Source organism: Rhinopithecus bieti, unplaced genomic scaffold (assembly GCF_001698545.2).
Source record: "Rhinopithecus bieti isolate Rb0 unplaced genomic scaffold, ASM169854v2 scaffold_34818, whole genome shotgun sequence".
In the NCBI taxonomy this organism is placed as follows: domain Eukaryota; kingdom Metazoa; phylum Chordata; class Mammalia; order Primates; family Cercopithecidae; genus Rhinopithecus; species Rhinopithecus bieti.
Genome location: NW_016815484.1, coordinates 1,592,705 through 1,613,731, shown reverse-complemented (window position 1 = coordinate 1,613,731; position 21,027 = coordinate 1,592,705). Strand labels below are relative to the sequence as shown.

Here is a 21,027-nt window from a genome sequence, read left to right as displayed (position 1 = left end):
GGAATTGCATTGGGAGTTATACCTGATGTAAATGACGAGTTGATGGGTGCCGACGAGTTGATGGGTGCAGCACACCAACATGGCACAAGTATACATATGTAACAAACCTGCACATTATGCACATGTACCCTAGAACTTAAAGCATAATAATAAAAATCAAAAAACTAAAAATAAATAAAAAAATTTAAAAAAAGGATGCCAACTCAACTAACCAGTAGATAAGGTACTAAAGTGAGTATGCAGATCCCTATCTGCTCACTTCTGCCACTGCATAGGCTCCCTGCTTGAAAAGTGCCCACTCTCTACTCCAAAAACAAAGCAGTCCCCTTAAAGAGGAAAGCCTGTACTTAATACCCTAAGTTAGCTTTGGAATAAAAAGTTGTTTTTCTTTTTTTATACCAGACCTTGCCCATTTTAATCGGACTCTGCAAGCTGCAAGCAACTGAACCTGCATTTCGGTTACACCTGGAGGTGGGGCAGTGGGTCTGTTTGAAAATCATTCTTATTATAAGGTTTGACCACTCAGCCTAGTTGCACTGTGCTTAGATTTTAGCAAGTAAGATAGAGTGAGCGAGAGGTATACATCCTACAAATGAGAAATCCTATTTCCCACTTTTCGGCCCCAGATTAGAAGAGACTAACATCAAACTATGGTTTTTAAGATGCCAAAAGAAGCAGCATAGTAGTGTCTTCCCATGTACCCTGGACCTAATATAAATAAATCCAGATGAAAGAAATGCCAGACAGAGAATTGAGCAATTATCAGAACAATGTTTCCGTTTCTTTTTCAAGTATCTTTTCATGGAGTTTCAAGGAAGATGAGAAATTCTATGCATATTCCCTGCAAAGATCATTTTCATGAATCCATGGACAGGAACTGCATGAGTAATTACTAGGAGCAAACACCTGTACTCTCCTTTAAAAGAAAAGTACAGCAGGTTGGGCGCAGTGGCTCAAGCCTGTAATCCCAGCACTTTGGGAGGCCGAGGCGGGCGGATCACGAGGTCACAAGATCGAGACCATCCTGGCCCCGTCTCTACTAAAAAAATACAAAAAACTAGCCGGGCGTGGTGACGGGCGTCTGTAGTCCCAGCTACTCGGGAGGCTGAGGCAGGAGAATGGCATAAACCTGGGAGGCGGAGCTTGCAGTGAGCTGAGATCAGGCCACTGCACTCCAGCCTGGGCGACAGAGCAAGACTTTGTCTAAAAAAAAAAAAAGCCAGGTGTGGTGGCTCACGCCTGTAATCCCAGCTCTCAGGGAGGCAGAGGTGGGAGGATAGCTTGAGCCCAGGAGTTCAAGACCTGCCTGGGTAATATAGCGAGACCCCGTTCTCCACAAAAGGAAGAAAAAAAAAAAAAAAACAAAAAAAAAAAAAAAAAAAAAAAAACAAAAGAAGAGCACAGCAAAGAATAAATATAGGAAGAGGAAAATGTAAAGCTTTGTAAAATACAGATGAAAGGTACAAAAAAGTATGCACCAATAGAAACTCTCTGAAGTCTAAGATCCACTTCTAAATGAGTTCAAAGTAATAGGGTATCAATAAATATTTTAGAGGTATTAAATTCTTATTGACTTTATTTATAAAGTTAATTTATCTCAAAATACCTTCCCTTGGGGAGTAGCTAAGTGACAAATATTATTTATCTATAAACAACATTTCAGCATTTAGCATATTGTCTTGCAGAGACTTGAAAGAGTTTCTATTGGTTCGTATTTTCATTGCTTTTACTCATATTTCACTAAGCTAACAGCTTCTCAATGAACACAGTTGAGAGACATAAAAACTTGTACTAACCTAGTGGTCAACACTGATGTGGTATATCCAGTGTCTTTTCTCAGCAAGGTACAGAAAGAACTGCTCTGATGATGGTCTGATAAAATATATCCATCATGAATTTCTAAGGGATTAAGTCTATTTACAACTGCCCTAAGGACCAGTGCATTGACCAGGAAGTCAGGGTCAAGGGGTGGCTTATTAAGAGAGCCATCAAGATGAGAGAGTCCAAGACTAAAGCAACCACTGCTTAGAGAGATTGACAAATCTTCTCATGGGAGATACTCATGAATTTTAAGTAATTCTCAAAGAAAAAAGAACTGTTTAACTTTTTCTCAAAGCACAATGACTTCAATTGTTCCTGACATGATTTTTGTCTTTACTGTTCCTTCCACTTCTTACCTTCACTCTGGTAAGTCCTCAAGGACAGCAATGTTAAGAAGAATGTTGTCTGAAAGACTACAAATAGAGCCATCAGTTCTGGTTTTCTGAAAAATATAAATTACAAAGAAGGAAAATTTTATTTAATTTTTAATCCTGGTAGGTTTCTTTCAGCCAATTGTGGTAGATGAGGCATTAAAGGCTCCCATATTTCTCCCTTCCCTGTATCCACGTCTCTTGTCATGTTACATTAGAGTCCCCCCAAAAATAGGAAGAGTATATTTCCCTGCCCCATGGGACCTTCTTAGGTCCATAAATAAGGCACAAGTGATAGTGTGCCAGGTAGGATGGTGTGCCAGTTTCTACCTGCTCTTTTGTGTTTCTACCTTTGACATGAAAAGAGTATTTATGGGCTACCCTACTATATTAGTCTGTTTTCATGCTGCTGATAAAGACATACCTGAGACTGTGAAGAAAAAGAGGTTTAATTGTACTTACAGTTCCACATGGCTGGGGAGGCCTCAGAATCATGGCAGGAGGTGAAAGGTACTTCTTATATGGCGGCGGCAAGAGAAAATAAGTAAGAAGCAAAAGTGGAAACCCTTGATAAGCCCATCAGATCTCATGAGACTTATTGACCATCAGGAGAACAGCACAGGAAAGACCAGCCCCCATGATTCAATTACCTCCCACTGGGTCCCTCCAACAACATGTGGGAATTCTGGGATATACAATTCAAGTTGAGATTTGGGTGGGGCACAGCCAAGCCATATCACCTACTGGAACCAGAAGGAGAATGAGCAACATATGAAACACAGAGGGCCACCTCAGCTGCTCTAGCCGAGACCAGCCTAGATCAGCCAGCAGCCAGCCAACCCCAGACAAGGGCAGCTGACCTTAGGTAAAAGAGCAATAAATGCTTATTGCCATGTGCCACTGATGCTTGGTGGCAATGGATAACTGATCAACCAATTCATTCAGACCAAGCAGAGATTGGTAAAGAAAGGTCAAGCAGAGAAACAAGAGTTAAATATGGACAACAAAATCTGATTAGAAAGAGAACAAATACAATAGTCTCAAGAGAGCTAAATTTAAATTAATTACTTGGAGGTGAGAGCATCTCCATTCTTGCCTATCTCCCTCATTAAAATTTAACCTAGGTTAGCATATTCTCCCAAGAGACAGTCAGTTTTTCATTATTCCAAATAATTTCCGGTTTTCCTTTCCTTAGAAAAGAATTGTAAAGACCCAAAGAGCTTCAGTGATTCATCAGGTACTCTGACCACGGGAAAATCTGTGGACATCAAGAATAAGGCTGGATGACCTCAAAAAGGTTAATACGTTCTTAATTTAATAACAAATGTGTTAGTCAGGGGAAGCACTGAATTTCACTTTTCTCCTTCAAACTCTGACTCAGCAGAGGGCAACAATGAAACAATTAATTTGAAAACAATGTTTGCCTCTGTCCAGCCACCTGGATTTTATCAAAAGCCAGCAATTCAGTAAACCAGATAATCAACTCTTATTGCCTATGTCCTCTATTTTTAAAAATAATATTTTACAGGTAAGTGGGAACAACCGTGAAGACTAGAAGAGGGTTAAACCACATCAACAAATTATTCTAGGGTGGTCAGACCTGTCTATAGGTAAGCCCAATTGCAAACAGAGGCAAAAATCTGCAAAGAACAGGTTTTGTTTATATTCCTTTAAGCACCTCTTTCCACTACTTTCTATTTTTGGCAAACATGTCATTCATACTTCTCCAAAATCTCTACTTAAAACTTCAAATAGAATACACTGAGGGAGGGGCTTCAAGATGGCTGGCTAGAGGCACCTGGCACTCACCTCCTCTTAAAAGGACCAGCACAGTGAGTAGATAATCACATGTTGAATAGAGCATCGAAGAGAGACCACTGGAATTCAGCAGGGAAGTGACGGAGAACCCCTGAGAAGGAGAGAGAGGTAAAGCAGATGACCCAGCCAGGATTGGCTCAGAGCCAGAAGAAACTCCCTAGCGCCAGGAAAAGTTAAGTGAGAGATCCCCAGTGGTTTATAGCACTACTGTGCACTCCTGTAATCCTAGCCACAAGATAGTCCCTCCACCCTTGCCAGCCCTGAGACTAGCATAGGGAGCTGTCTGGAGTCTGTGTGATGGCATTGCTCCAGAGAGGAAGTGCGTGTGGGGTCCCTGTCCCCTTCCTCTCAACAGCACAGGACCATGTTGAGAGCCCAGCCCCCATTAGACTACATCCTGTGGGGTCCCTGTCCCCTTCCTCTCAACAGCACAGGACCATGTTGAGAGCCCAGCCCCCATTAGACTACATCCTGTGCTGGGGCCAACAGACCCTGCTCTCCACATTCCTGCAGCCCTGCTGACATCACCCAATATCCATTCAGAGGGCTGTGGTGTTGTAATGCTGACTGGACCCAGCAGTGTGGCTGTGTCCCCAGCACTCTACCTCACTCAGTCTACATCCTGGGGAACAACTGGTACAGCACACTGGGGAAGCTACCCTCAGAACAAAAGAAGCCAAATCATGTGCTCCCAAAAGCCTGAGAGTCCGTTACTTGGGATCATTGTTACTGACAGCAACTCTAACCCATTCCCCACCTCCAGCATCAGGGCTGCCACCCACCTGCATGTACTTTTAGGGGGTCTGGGGACCAGTCCACCCCACCAACCACTGTCACTAGCACTGCCTGAGTGCATTGTCCGGGGCCCTGGGGATCAACTTGCCACATCCACCACAGCTAGCATTCATGCACAACATCCGGAGGTCTGAGGACAGGCTTGCCACACCCAGCACCACCCTCACTAGTGCCTGCACACATGAAGCGGGGGCCTGGGAATTGATCTGCCTTGCCCACCACCTGTGGCAGCCACTCACACTTTCTGGAGTCCTGATGACAGCTCCCCCCTACCCTACCCAGCCTGTGGGTGCCCACATACATCATCCAGGAGCCTGGGGATTAACATGCCCAGTCTAACACCACCAGCATCTGCACCTGCCTCCTGGAAGCCTGAGCATGAGCCTGTCATCATCACTGCCACCAGAACCCACCTGCATACACTACCTGGAGTCTGGGAACTGGCCTGCCACAACCCATCACAGCCACCACCAGCACTCATGTGCTGACTGGGGCCCTGAGGGCTGACCTGCCACAACTACCATTACCAACACCACACATACTGCCCAAGGGCCAGAAGATCTGTCTGCCTACCTAGCCTACCACTGCCACTGCTGACATGCAAGAAAACCACATGGAGGCCCAAGGACTGGCCCATCCAACCCCACTACCCCTGGTGCTTGTGTACATCAGGTGGGCATGTGGGGGCCCAAGGACCGACACACTAGGCCCAGTGCCACCACCACCAGTGGGGCTCAACAACCAGCCTGTCTCACCACAGCTTCCACTAACAACAGCAGACTAAGCCACCAAGGAACTCACAGACACTACTAATGCTGATTACAGCAAAATATATCATACAGAGACTACACTACTGTGTCCAGCCAGAATCAAAACCTAAGCACTCTCTCTACCCAACCAACACTATTGATACAGCTATAGGAAAAAAATTTTTCCCTATGAAAGCAAATCCATAAAATTACAAACAGCAACTCTTTCACCAGATGCTCAGATAGCAATGTAAGGACACAAGAAACATGAAAAAGCAAGGAAACGTGATACCTCCAAAGGAACATAATAATTCTCCAGCAACAGATTCCAATGAAAAAGAAATCTATGAAATGTCTGAAAAAGAATTCAAAGTAATGATATTAAAGAATCTCAGAGAGATACAATATAACATAAATAATTCAAAGAAATCAGGACAATTCATATCTGAATGAGAAAATCAACAAAAGAGATATCATTAAAAGGAACCAAACAGAAGCCCTGTACTTGAATAATTCAATAATTGAAATAAAAAAATACAATCAAGAGCTTCATTAGCAGACTAGAAAGAATTTCTGAACTTGTATATAGGGTCTTTTGAAATAACTCAGTCATAAAAGAGAAAGAGAGAGAGAGAAAGAGAGAGATACAGACAGACAGAACTTAAATGAAGGAAGAATGCCTACATGACATATGGGACATCACAAGGTGACCAAATACTCAAATTTCTGGTGTTCCATAAGGAAAAGACATGGGCAATGGCATTGAAAATCTATTTAACAAAATAATAGCTGAAAACTTCCCAAGTCTTGCAAGAGATATAGACATCTGATACAGAAAGCTCAGAGATCCCGAAAGATATTCAATCCCAAAAAAGTCAGACAGTCAAAAGTCAAAGACAGGGAGATAATTTTTTAAAAAGAAGGAGAAAAGCATCAAGTCATATATAAGGAAACCTCCATCAAACTAACAATGGATTTCTTAGTAGAAAACTTAAAGGTCAGGAGAGAATGGGCTGGTATATTCTAAACGCTGAAAGAAAAAAAAAAAAACTTCAGGCAAGAATACTGTATTCAGCAAAGCTATCCTTCAAAAATGAAGGAGAAATAGTCTTTCCAAGATAAGCAAAAACTAAAGGAATTTATCCCCTCTACACCAGCCCTACAAGAAATGCTTAAGGGAATCGTATATCTGGAAGTGAAAGGATGATATCTACCATCATGAAAACACATGAAAATATAAAACTAATTGGCAGAACAGACATGCAAATGAGAAAGAGCAATGACTCAGATATATCTACTGCAGAAAACCACCAAACTGCAATGATGAACAATAAGAGAGAAAGAAAAGACCAAAGGATATAAAAAAAACAACCAAAAAACAGTTAACAAAATACAGGAATAAGTCTTCACGAATCAGTAAGAACCTCGAATGTAATGTAAATGGATTAAATTCCCCACTTGAAAGATGTAGGTTGAAAGGATTTAAAAAATGACCCAACTACAGGCTGCTTACAACAAACAAACTTTACCAGTACAGACACATATAGACTGAAAGTGAAGGGATAGGAAAAGATATTCTATGCCAATTGAAATCAAAAGCAAGTGAGAGTACCTATATTTAGATAAAATAGATGTTAAGAACCAGAGAAAGACAAAAAGAAAGTTGTTACATAATAATAAAGGGCTCAATTCAGCAAGAAGATATAAAAAATACCAAATATATGTGAACCCAACACCAGAGTATCCAGATTTATAACAAAGCAAACATTACTAAATCTAAAGGGAAAGATAGACTCTAATACAATAATTTCTTCTTTTTTTTTTTTTTTTTTTTTTTAAAGGGAGTCTAGCTCTGTCGCCCAGGCTGGAGTGCAGTGGCGGGATCTCGGCTCACTGCAAGCCCCACCTCTCCGGTTTCACGCCATTCTCCTGCCTCAGCCTGCGGAGTAGCTGGGACCACAGGCGCCTGCCACCACGCCCAGCTAATTTTTTGTATTTTTAGTAGAGGCGGGGTTTCACCTTGTTAGCCAAGATGGTCTCAATCTCCTGACCTCATGATCCGCCCGCCTCGGCCTCCCAAAGTGCTGGGATTACAGGGGTGAGCCACCGCACCCGGCCATATTGGGGGATTTTGATATCCCTCTCTCAGCATTGGACAGATCATTTAGACAGAAAATTAACAAAGAAACACTGATTTTAAACTGTACTTTAGACCTAATGGACCTAACAGACATTCACAGATCATTTTATCCAACAGCTGCAAAATACACATTCTTCTCATCAGCACATGGAATATTATCAAAAACAGACCATATTTCAGACCACAAAACAAGTCTTAACTAATTTTTTTTTTTTTTTTTTAAGACAGTCTCGCTCTGTTGCCAGGCTGGAGTGCAGTGACGCGATCTCAGCACACTGCAACCTCTGCCTCCTGGATTCACACGATTCTCTTGCCTCAGCCTCCCAAGTAGCTGGGACTACAGTCACATGCCACCATGTCAAGCTAATATTTGTATTTTTAGTAGAGATGGGGTATCACCATGTTCTCAAGATGGTCTCAATTTCTTGACCCCATGATCTGCCCACCTCAGCCTCCCAAACTGCTGGGATTACAGGCATGAACCACCATGCCTGGCCATCTCAACTTTTTAAAAACCAAAATCATATCAAGTGTTTCCTCAAACCACAACAGAATAAAACTAGAATTCAGTAACAGGATAAACTTTGGAAATTTTCTTTGGAAACATGGCTCCTGAAGGACCACTGGGTCAATGAATTAGTTAAGGACATAAAAAATTCCTGATCACGCCTGTAATCCCAGCACTCTGGGAGGCTGAGGTGGGCAGATCACCTGAAGTCAGGAGTTCGAGACTAGCCTGGCCAACATGGTGAAACCCCATCTCTACTAAAAATACAAAAAGTAGCCAAGCATGGTGGTGGGCAACTACTCAGGAGGCTACTCAGGAGGCTGAGGCAGGAGAATCGCTTGATCCCAGGAGGCGGAGGTTGCAGTGAGCCAAGATCACAACATTGCACTCCAGCCTGGGGGACAAGAGCGAGACTCCATCTCAAAAAAAAAAAAGTCCTGGAACAAATGAAAATGGAAACACATCATGTCAAAACCTATAAGATAATGCAAAAAGTGTTATGAGAGGTTTACAACATTAAATATCTATATCAAAAAAGTGAAAAAAAAATCAAATAACCAAATGATGCATCTCAAAGAACCTGAAAAGCAAAAAAAAGCAAACCCAAAATTAGTAGAACAAAATAAAGAGCAGAACTAAATGAAATAGAGACTAAAAACATAACATAAAAGATCAATGAAACAAAAGCTGTTTTTTTAAAAAGGTAAACAAAATTGGTAAACCTCTAGCTAGATTAGCCAAGAAAAAAAGAAGAAGATCCAAATAAACAAAATCAGAAAAGGGAAAGCAGACATAACAACTGATAACACAAAAATACAAAGAATCATCAGAGACTATTATGAACAACCATATGCTAACAAATCAGAAAACAAAGAGGAAACGGACAAATTCCTGGACACACACAATCTACCAAGATTGAACCAGAAATAAACAGAAAATCTGAACAGACCAATGAGAAGTAGTGAGATAGAATCGGTAATAAAAGTCACTCAATAAAGAAAGTCCAGGACCAGATGGCTTTACTGCTTAATTCTACCAAACTTACTGAGAAGAAGTAACACCAATTCTCCACAAAGTATTTTAAAAAAATTAAAGAAGAGGGAATTCTCTCTAATTCTACAAGTCTCGCATTACCCTGACATCAGAGCCAGACAAGGACACACACAAAAAAGAAAAATATAGGCCAATATCCCTGATGAACATAGATGCAAAAATCCTCAATAAAATACTAGGCAAATAGAATCCAACAACACATCAAAAAGATAATACACCATGGATCAAGTCGGATTTATCCCAGGGATGCAGGAATGGTTCAACCTATGCAAATCAATAAATGTGATACATTACATCAAAAAAAAAATGAAGGACAAAAACCATATGATCATCTCAATAGATGCAGAAAAGGCATTTGATAAAATTCAACATTCCTTCATGATAAAAACTCTCAACAAACTAGGCATAGAGGAAACGACCCTCAACATAATAAAGGCCACATATGTCAAACCCACAGCTAACATCATACTGAATGGCGAAAAGCAAAATATTTTCTCTCAGAATTGGAATGAGAAAAGGATGCCCAATTTTACAACTCTTATTCAACATACTACTGGAAGTCTTAGCTAAAGCAATCAGGCAAGAGAAAAATAAAAGGCATCCATTCGCAGACGTCATGATCTTGTATATAAAAAACCTAAAGACTCCACAAAAAAATTATTAGAACTGATAAATGAATTCAGTAAAGTTGTAGAATACAAAATCAACATAGAAAAACTAGTAGTGTTTCTCTACACTAAGAACAAACTGATTAAAAAAGAAATCAAGAAAGCAATTCCATTTACAATAGATACACCAAAAAAACCTAAAAATAAATTTAACCATGGAGGTGAAAGACACTGAAGGAAAGCTACAAAACACTAATGAAAGAAACTGGAGAAAACACAAACAATCCATTCTCATAAATTGGAAGAAATAGTATTGTTAAAATGACCAGATCACCCAAAGCAATCTACAGATTCAATGCAATCCCTATCAAAACCTCAATGACATTTTCATAGACATAGGAAAAACAATTCTAAAATTCATATGAAATCACAAAAGATCTCAAATAGCCAAAGCAATCCTGAGCAAAAAGAACAACGCTGAGACCTCACAACACCTGCCTTCAAAATATACTACAAAACTACAGTAACCCAAACAGCATGATATTGGTATAAAAACAGACACACAGACCAATTTATGAGAACAGAGAACCCAGAAATAAATTCACATTTTTACAGCCAAATGATTTTCAACCAAGGTTCCAAAAACATACATTGGGGAAAGGACACACTCTTCAATAAATGGTGCTGGGAAAACTGGATAGCAATGCAGTAGAGTGAAACTAGATCCCTATTTCTCATCATAGACAAAAACTCCAAATGGATTATACACTTAAACATAATACCTAAACTATAAAAATACTAGAAAAAAACATAGCAGAAACACTTCAGAACATTGGTCAAGGCAACCGTTTTATCACTAAGACTTCAAAAGCACAGGAAACAAAAACGAACACAGATAAATAGAACTATATCAAACTAAAATGTTTCTCCACAGCAAAGGAAACAATCAACAGAGTGAAGAGAAAACCTGCAGAATGAGAGCAAGTATTTGCAAACTATTCATCTGACTAGGAACTAATATCCAGAATATGCAAGGAACTCAAACAGCTCAACAATAACAACAAAATCCCATTAAAAGTGGACAAATGTTCCAAACAGACTGTTATCAAAAGAAGACATACAAATGGCCTACATGTATATGGCAAAAATGCCCAACATCAATAATCATCAAGGAAATGCAAATCAAAATCACAGTGAGATGTCATCTTACTCCAGTTAGAATGGCTAGTATCAAAAAGGCAAAAATAACAAATGCTGGCAATGATGCAGAGAAAAGGGAACTCATACACTGTTGCTGGGAATGTAAATTAGAATAGTCATTATAGAAAACAGTATGGAGGTCTCTCAAAAAACTAAAAATAGAACTACCATACAATCTAGCAACCCCACTACTAGGTATTCATTCAAAGAAAAAGAAATAAATATATCAAAGGGATACCTGCACCGCCATGTTTATTGAAGCACTATTCACAATAGCAAAGATACGGAATTAACCTGTGTCGTTCAATGGACGAGTGATAAAGAAAATGTGGTATATATACACAGTGGAATACAATTCAGCCATAAAAAGGAATGAAATCCTGTCATTTGCAGCAACATGGATGGATAGAACTCAAGGTCATTATGTTAAGTGAAATATGCCAGGCACAGAAAGCAAAATATCACATGTTCTCACTCATATGTGGGAGCTAAAAAAAAAAAAAAAAAGTGGATCTCATGGAAATAGAAGTTAGAATGATGGTTACCTGAGGCTGAAAAGGGTTAGGAAGGGGGCAGTCAACAGGCACAAACATGCAGTTAGACTGGAGGAACAAGGGTTAGTGTTCCATAGCACCACAGGGTGATTATAGCTAACAACATATTGTGTATTTCAAAATTGCTAAAGGAAAAAATTTCCCCAACACAAAGAAATGATAAATGTTTCAGGTGATAGATATCCTAAAGACCCTGATTTAATTACTATGCATTTTATGCATGTATCAAAATATCACACAGACCTCCTAAATATGTACAATTATTATATATACAATTTTTTAAAAGATAACTAGAAGATGTTGGGCATGGTGGCTCATGCCTGTAATCCCAGCACTTTGGGAGGCTAAGGTGGGTGGATCACCTGAGGTCAGGAGTTCGAGACCAGCCTGGGCAACATGGTAAAACCCCATCTCTACTAAAAACACAAAAATTAGCCAGGTATGATGGAACGCATCCATAGTCCCAGCTACTCAGGAAGCTGACGCAGGAGAATTGCTTGAACCTAGGAGGCAGCAGTTGCAGTAAGCCAAGATGGCGCCATTGCACTCCAGCCTGGGTGACAGAGCGAGACTCCATCTCAAGAAAAGAATAAAATAAAATAAAATAAGATAGGTAGAAGAGAGAATTTTAAATGTTATTAGAAAGAAATGATAAATGTTTAAACTTTTGAATATGCTAATTACTTTGATCATTATACAATGTATACACACACTGAAATATCACAACTGTACCCCATAAATATGTATAATTATTATGTCAATTTTAAATAAAACTTCAAATGAGTTTGTATTACAACTGAATATTAAAGCCAAGAGGAAAACTAATTCTAGAGGAAATAATTTCTAGTCATAACCAAGGGGAAGTCAAAGCAAAATCCACCAAAATGTCTGACACTCACTTTGCAATTTAAAATATCCCTCATAAATTTAAAGGCAGATGATTCAGAGAGTGATGTGCATGTTGCCAAATGTTTTTGAAAAGGACTATTTAAAATGTTTCTAAAATTTTGACATTTTCCTAGAATATCGAGTATTTTACATGTCACAAAAAATTCAGGTTATGGGGCAGAAAAACTTAAGACTAAAAATTAGAAGCCACTTGCCATTTAAGGGTAAGCAGAAATTAGAGAATAAAGCTGTCAAACAACACAATGGAAAGACATGAGTATTTACAAAAGATGTATTTCTATGGTTTCGGTACCACAGAAGAGACTTTGAGAATCATCAAGACAATCTTTTCTGGGCCAGGCATGATGGCTTATGCCTGTAATCCCAGCATTTTGGGAGGCCGAGGCTGGAGGATTGCTTCAGGCCAGGAGTTCCAGACCAGACTGGGCAACATAGCAAGATCCATCTCTACAAACAAAAATTAAGATTACCTGGGCATGGTGGCACGTGCCCACAGTCCCAGTTTCAAGGGAGGCTGAGTCAGGTGCATCCCTTGTATCTGGGAGTTCAAGGGTGCAGTGAGCCATGATCACACCACTACATTCCAGCCTGGGTGTCTGAGCCTATCTCTGAAACCAAAAATAAAACATCACAGGATAGTCTTGTCTGGAATTCCTGCCCTTTGTACTGTCTCTCACATATGTTGGGCTATGAATCCTAGAAGCTTAGCTTCAGCGCTCAGATTCCCTGTTTTTTCTGTCATCAGTTGACACATGTTGGGCAGGGGCGAGCAGGACACAGTAGTCACTGCCTATGCATGAGCAAAATGATTATTATTTCCAGCGGTGGGACTGGACAAGGCCACCCCCCATGTTTCAGGCCCCAGGCCACCTGAGGACCACAAATAGAAGGAAGATGAGTCCTAGCTACTATCCAAAAACTTTCTGCTAAAATCAATAAAGTTTATCAAAAAGTGCAGAACAGGAGTCAACACCAGGAAGAACATTGCAGAGACACTGTGGAGCTTCTTTAGTAAATGCCAGAGGAACAGGCTTCCTCATGGCTGACGCTGTGTGAAAAAACACAGACACCAATGATTCCAAGTTGGCTGCTTCCAAGACCCAAGAAGTCCCCAACTCTATACCTTGTAAATAAATCCTCCTCAAGTTATCTTGTTCCAGGTGTGCCACATGTTTCCTGATGGGACCCTGACTAACACAACAAAAAGCCCACAAGTGAGGGAGAAAACTCTGCAAAGATCCTGAGGTAGGGGGGCTGCTTGGAGGATCCAGGGAACAAGGGGGAGCCAGGTGTGGCTAGAGAGGAGTGAGCAAGCAAGCTGGTGAGAGCCAAAGAAGACATCAGAGGGCATGCAGACAGGCAGAACAGAGCAGGCAAAACGTGGGAAGAACCTGGGCTTCTGCTCTGAGCCAGATGGGAGCCACTGTAGATTTTAAGCAGAGAAGTAACTGGTCTGGCTTACATTCAACAGAAGCCGGCAAGGATGAGAGACTGAAGAGACGACAGTGAAGTGATGGACAACAGGTGGTGGGGGGAGGTGTGGCGGTGGCAGTGGAGGTTAGGAGGGTTAGTGCAATGGTCCAGACAAGGATGATGAGGGTCTCAGAGTAGGTGACAGTCGTAGAAGCAGTGAGCAGTGGATGAAATTTGGGAGTGATTTTAAAGATAGAGCTGACAGGACAGGGGTGGTGACACATCATGGATGGCTACAGGAGTTTTGACCAGAGCCCCTCTAAGAATGTAATTACCGTTTATGGAGAAGCAAAGGAGTGTGGGAGGAACACACCTGGCGGTCTATATCAAGAGTTCAATTTCTCACATGTTAAGTTCAAGATGCTTATTTCATCTCCAGGAAAAGATGTCAGGCAGCTAGCTGGATACACAGTTTGGAGGTCTGGGAGTGGTCCTGGCTAGGCATATACATTCAGGCATCCTCCGTCCTTACACACAGTACTTAAACCCATGGGACTAGACCATCACCAAATCGGAAGTACAGACAGAAAAGAGAGGAGGTCTGCGCACGAAGCTCTGGGCTGCTCCACACCCTCTACTGTGGCCCCTCCTGCAGATCAAGTGAAAATCCAAGATGGGGCCAGGCTTTCCTAGTTCACCTGAAGGATGAGGGCTGTGTGGTGGGGGTGAGCAATCTGCACAGCCCTGCAGCCCTAGCACAGTCTCACTGCTGCTCTGGCCGGGACAACCTTGGTGGTGTCTCCTCTGCAGCTCTTCTTCTGGCACAGGAAAGGCAGTCGGCCCTCTCATACACCCGGTTGGCTTTCTCCACAACTGTCAGTGAGGAGCACTGCTCCTTCCAACTTCCAGTGAGAAAAGGAAGTCAGGGAAGTGCGAAGCAGCAGAATTTAGAAAGGGAAAAAATACTTCCTGCTTCATCCCCACTACTTGGTCCTTTCCCCAAATCTGTTCTTCATTTCTCTCTCCTTTTCAGGTCTCCATCATTCCCAACCACACTATGAGCCACTTGCAGGCAGGCAGGCCTGGATCTTATTCCCCATTGTCTATCAGTCCCAGAACACAGTTGCTATTCAGTAAGTATTTGGTAAATGAATAAAAATGGGTACTAATTTTCTCACATTCTCTCTTCTTTGCTTTAAATCTTATTTTAATGAAAACAGATTCCTGTTCAGGCCTTTCTACTTTTACTATTGTCAAATATTGCCTAATTTATAAATCTTGCATTGACTTTCCTTCTCTGCAGGGCAAAAGAAGGGAAGAAAAATTACCCATTGATTTTGTAAAACTTCTTATTCAAATCTTGTCTCTTTGCAAAATCTCATTCTCAATAAAGATGCTTATAAAATCCCTCAGAAAATATCACATGCCTAATGAAACACAACTTTTAAATGGATTTTAGTCTGCCCTTCCTCACCACACTTCTTGTTCTGTCAAATATTCCTGGGAAGTTTCCTCACCACAAATAACACCCATGAGAAGCAGCATGATAAGAGTTATTCACTTCCGAAGAATGTGGGTGTATTGCCAAACTCTTCAAAACTGGCTGGGTGACCTGATGATGTCTTATGCAAATGCCATTTTAAAGGAAGAAGCTGTTCTTGGAGGTCTTGTGCCTGGGTGTATGCATTTATGAAAGAGTCCTGTGCAGCAGCACAAAGAGTTGAATGCTACTTCTTGCAGGTTCTCCGTGATTCTCAAGCTCGGTTATCTTTGTTTTTGTTGTTGTTGTTGTTTTTTTTTTTTTTTTTTTTAGAGTACTGCCTGTTATATTTGAGAGCCGCTTTGAAGAGGCCTCCAACTTAGAGCATAGGGTTGATTACTTACAAGTGTTCACTCCAATTCCCTTCCTCCTCAAAGCTCCACAATCAGAAGCTACAGTCATGGGAAGCTTTGAGCATTTCTCCTTTCACATCCATCCCCCACACCCCACCTCTTGAATCTGTCCACTGGATAATGGTTAAGTGTTTCCACCAGAGTTATAAGGCAAATCCTGATTTATAAAATTGAATTAGCTCATGAATAACTGATTTTTTAAAAAAGCAACGTTCAGTCTTCTGGAATTTGTGACATCAGCTAGGATGAAAGCTGTATCTCTAAGAGGTAAATGAAGCCAAATAAAAAAATGAAAAACATGAATCCAAGGGTATTCTGAATCTAAAATATATGTACATATGCTAAAGGTGATATTTTAAATCACTTTTGAGAAAACATAAATCATTCCCCAAAATGGTACTAGAACAATAGCCTGGAGACTTGTGGGAAAAGGAAGCTGGAATATTAATAATTAAGTACCATGGACTCTAACATAAAATGCTTAGGGTCAAATTCCTATTTCGGTACTTAAAAACCATATGGCCGATGACAAGTCATTTAACCCCTCTAGGTTTCAATTTCCTTTTCTACAGAAGGAGAAGAATAAAATAACTTACCTTATAGCATTGGCATGAGGATTAAACAGGCTTATGAGAACCTACATATAGCAAATCCAGTTAATGTTAATTTTATTATTATGGCTATTGCCTCACTTCCTTCAGCAAAATAAATTCCAGATGAACAAAGATATCAATGCAATAAATAAAGCCGTTAAAATTACTAGAGGTAAATAGTTTTATAATCTGTTAGGCACGATATAAAACCCATAAGCAAAAAAGATAAGGATTGTAGGGGGAGGGTGAAGAAGGATAAAGATAGTTATACTGATTAATAAACACTGAAACATTTTAGTGCTTTAAATGAAAACAATAGTTTCAATATGTATCACAAAGAGTTATCCCTCACATACAAAGAATTCTTAGAAATAAGTAAAAACAGGTAAACAACTCTAGAAAAACATGAATACATAATTCATGAAAAAAGGGAAATACAATCTCACCCTCCCCGACAAAAAACTTGGCAAGATCACTAAGAATTAAAGACAATTGTGTGTGTATATGTCTGCGGATGTCTATGCAGTATCCAAATGGTAATGTTTAAAAAGGTCTTAATGCCTCACACTGGTAAGAGTTTACAGAAGTAAACATTGTGACTCACTAATGATCAAAGCATACAACTTTACAGAGGTCCATTTGACCACATCTACTAAAATTCCATGTGTATTTCTGTTGATCCAGAAATAATTCTATAATTGTATTGCTGAAATTTTGCCTTACAGATGATAGATAAGACAGATAAAGTCACCTTATATATTGTATGCACATGTATTTAAAGACTCTTATAGCACTGTGTACACGAGGGAAAAAATGAAAATTCAAGAGCCTTTAAAAAAGAACTGAAAAATAATTATGGTGCATTTCTACAAAGGAACGTCATGCAACTGTTAAAAAGAATGAACTAGATCCATATGCTGACATGGAAAAATATTCTAAAATACTGAGTGAATGTATCAGTTCGTTTTCACACTGCTGATAAAGACATACCAGAGACTGGGCAATTTACAAAAGAAAGAGGTTTAATGGACTCACAGTTCCACGTGGTTAGGGAGGTCTCACAGTCATGGTGGAAGGGGAAAGGCACATTTCACATGGTGGCAGACAAGAGAAGAATGAGAGCCAAGTGAAAGTGGTTTCCCCTTATAAAACCATCAGATCTTGTGAGACTTATTCACTACCATGAGAACAGTATGGGGGAAACTGCCCCATCATTAAGTTATCTCCTACTGGGTTCCTCCCACAACATGAGGGAATTATGGGAGCTACAATTCAAGATGAGATTTGGGTGGGGACACAGCCAAACCACATCGGTGAATAAGTCAGTTTCAAAACAGTATACACCTAATAACATCTCTGAAAGAGAAATGTGGCAGTATGCAGCTGTGCCCCTCAGTGCTCCCTTCAAGAGAGCACAGATGACTGACAGCCTTCAGACACTGCCCCTTCAGATCTGCTGAACATTCACACACCCCAGGCTGCTCCCAGCCAATAGCTGCAGCTGGAAGCAACTCCTTCCCACCTTCCTTCCTCTCCCTCTCCTTCCACAGGCATCACACCTGCACTGGGTCTGAAGGCTCTGTGCCTACTGTTACTCCCTTTCCCCTTACAAGTCCTTCCCCCAGTAAATCTCCTGCACATGTGTTTCTGCCTTGCTGTCTTCTACTTGAGGGATCCAAACTGGCCCCAAAAGACACACCCACTTACTAAGTTATAAATTTAGAGCTGAGATGGAGGGAGGGAGGTGGCCAGAATAAGAGAAATTATAGATAACTAATTTCAAGTTATACAATTATGCAACATTAAGCATTCCTTAAAACGCATGTGTGTGTGTATGTTTTAAACATATTAAGCTCAGTCTTGTGCAAGTGACAATTTCCTTATTTCCACACTTGAAACCATATATCCCAACACGAATAAACTAGTTGACAGTGTTTATGTTTCCAATCCAACCCACGGTATTGAACAGACTTGAAAAAGGCTGACAGTTTTTACATACTAGATCAACCTGGGAGGATGCCATGTGTTTCTGTACAGAAAATGTAACCTCTTAGGTTCTGAGAGAGTGTAGATAGTTTAATGATCCATTTCCAAATGCAAAAAGTAGCGAATGTGCTGAGTGGAAAAATCATACTACCATCCCCCGCTGACAGACAGGCACCCTGAAGTATATATATGAAGTAAACTTGCTCAAAATCCCCCATTAGGGAGGCTGAAAGTAGAAAGAGGTGACCAAGAAATAACATGGTGTATGAAAAATTTACTCACAAGAAAGCATAACTTCTGTTGATACACATCTTCTCAAAAGCTGGCATACACATGAACAATGGAACCTCAATCACTGTTTTCTGAGAATTATTTTGTCTTACATTTTCCCAAGTGTTCTTCATGTCCTACATTTTCTATTCGCAGAACCACTTACAATTGTGCTTTTCTTTAGTTGACATTAAATGTCATATTCAGGCTGCATATATTTTATGTGACTGTCTTCATCTTAAGTCAACAGTTTAAAATAATTCAGATGGTTAACTGCCTCAATGATTCCAGATCTAAGAACATAGCCAGGTATTCTATTTAGCGATCTCACCAACCCTCCTTCTTTCAACAAAAATGAAGGGAGGGAAGGAAGAAGGAAGAAAAGAAAACAACTATAATTTAGTTCTTTAGCATGTAATTTTAAAAGAAATAAATTTACAAACCCTGTCAATCACATTCATTACAAATAAGAAGTACTATCACTAGCAGCATAACTTTAAATAGTAGTGCAAGACTGTATACCCAAAGTGTGGACAAAAGACCAGCAGTATAAAGACTACCTGGTAGCTTGTCAGAAATGCAAAATCTCGGGTCAGACCTTAGACCTCTTGAATCTGCATTTAGACAATCTCCTCAGGTGATTCATATGCACAGTGAAGTTTGAGAAACACTACTATATTTAAAATATATGATATATTTTTGTCTCTTAGGATACTATCAGTAAATAAAGGAAATTATTTACTGGTTCCTATTACCAGTAGGGCACTCTGCAAAACTATGAGTAAGATATAAATATGAAAAAGATCCCAGCTAGCATGTATTAGATACTAACTCTCTACAAAGTGCTTTGCTAAGTGACTTACATGCATTTATTAATTGAATCCTCGCAACAGTGCTAAGAAAAGGATTATATTATTATTCCCATTCACAAAGGAGGAAATTAAGGATAAGAAAGTTTAAAAGTAACTTATCCAAAGCGACCCAGTTAATCTGATGTGAAGCCAGTATTTGAAATCAGGTAAGTCATTACCCAAAGTTCACATGACACAGCTTCCTTAAAGCTTGGAGCTCATACCAAAGTTGACATTAAAGCATTAAAAATTGCTAACAATTATAAACTCAATAAAATCTTAATTAAAATAGGATTGTATTAAACTTGACAGGCTATTTGTAAATAGAAAATGTATGTGACTTATAAAAAAGTTATTTTCAAAGTACAAATATATGCTACAAGATTTTAAAACACTATAAAGCTACGGTAGTTAACTCAGAGTGATACTGGTATAGGAAAAGACAAAAAAAAATAAAAGATCAATGAAACAGAATAGAGTCCTGATACAGACCCTTTTACAATCAGGAATTTATTTAATGATAAAAACAGAATTTCAAATGAGTTGGAAAAAAAGACGAATTATTAAATAAATGCTATTGGATCAGTTGTCTTAAACTTTACAAAAAAATTAAGTTACATCTTTACCTTTCACTTTGTATCTATCAAGTGGAAAAATGGGCAAACCCTTTGAAACAAGAATACCTCTCCTCGGATTCTCTTCCACAGAAATACTCACACTTGAGCAGGAAGATGAATGTGTGATCTGCCCTGAAGCAATGTTGCTAATGCTGAGTGTCCATCAATGCAGGAAAGGATGGATAAATTACATTCTGTTTCCACTTTAGAATAACATGTAGCTGGCCAGGCGCAGTGGCTCACGCCTATAGTCCCAGCACTTGGGAGGCCAAGGCAGATGGACTGCTTGAGCCCAGAAGTTCAAGACCAGTCTGGGCATCATGGAGAGACCCAATCTTTACAAAAAGTACAAAAAAAAAAAAAAAGCCAGGTGTGGTGGCATGTGTCTGTAGTCCCAGCTTCTCAGGAGGCTGAGGTGGGAGGATCACTTGAGCCCAGAAGGTCGAGGTTGCAGTGAACCATGATCATGACACTGCACTTCTGCCTGTGTGACAGAGTTAGACCATCTCACACACACAAAAGAAGAACAACACGTAGCCATTAACAAAAGAGGTACATAGAGACAATGGAAACGTCTCTAAGACTTGGAAAGTGCAAAAGCAAGCTGCACAAAAAGTATAGTAAGATCATTTGCATACTTAAAACATATGTATATGTATGTATTATGTAAATCTATAGAAAAGAAAAACAAACCTTAGAATGGTATTATCAAACTTAACCTTCCCTCTTCTGAGTGGCAGTAGGGAGGATGGTGATGGCACGTCTACATTTCACTTCACTTCTATATTGTTTGAGAATGAGTTATTATTTGTATTATTTTTAAAACATAAAAATATTACAACATGGAGTGCACAAATGCAGAGCGACCAGTAGAACTA

General features: G+C 39.8%; 1 protein-coding gene across 9 annotated transcripts in view; it reads right to left on the bottom strand.

The window, feature by feature from the left end:
• Window positions 1-21,027, bottom strand: part of OSMR (oncostatin M receptor) — a 94,920-nt gene that overhangs the window by 71,327 nt on the left and 2,566 nt on the right. For 5 of the 9 annotated variants that reach the window (XM_017853184.1, XM_017853188.1, XM_017853187.1 and 2 more), the window contains exon 2: window positions 2,178-2,263. The exons of 2 other annotated variants lie outside the window; for them this stretch is intronic. In XM_017853184.1, the coding sequence (XP_017708673.1) occupies window positions 2,178-2,250 (73 nt within the window). In that variant the 5' untranslated portion in view covers window positions 2,251-2,263. Of the gene's footprint in view, window positions 1-2,177; window positions 2,264-4,001; window positions 4,102-21,027 lie in introns of all 9 variants that reach the window. 2 more of the 9 variants (XM_017853185.1, XM_017853186.1) reach the window with 1 other exon arrangement.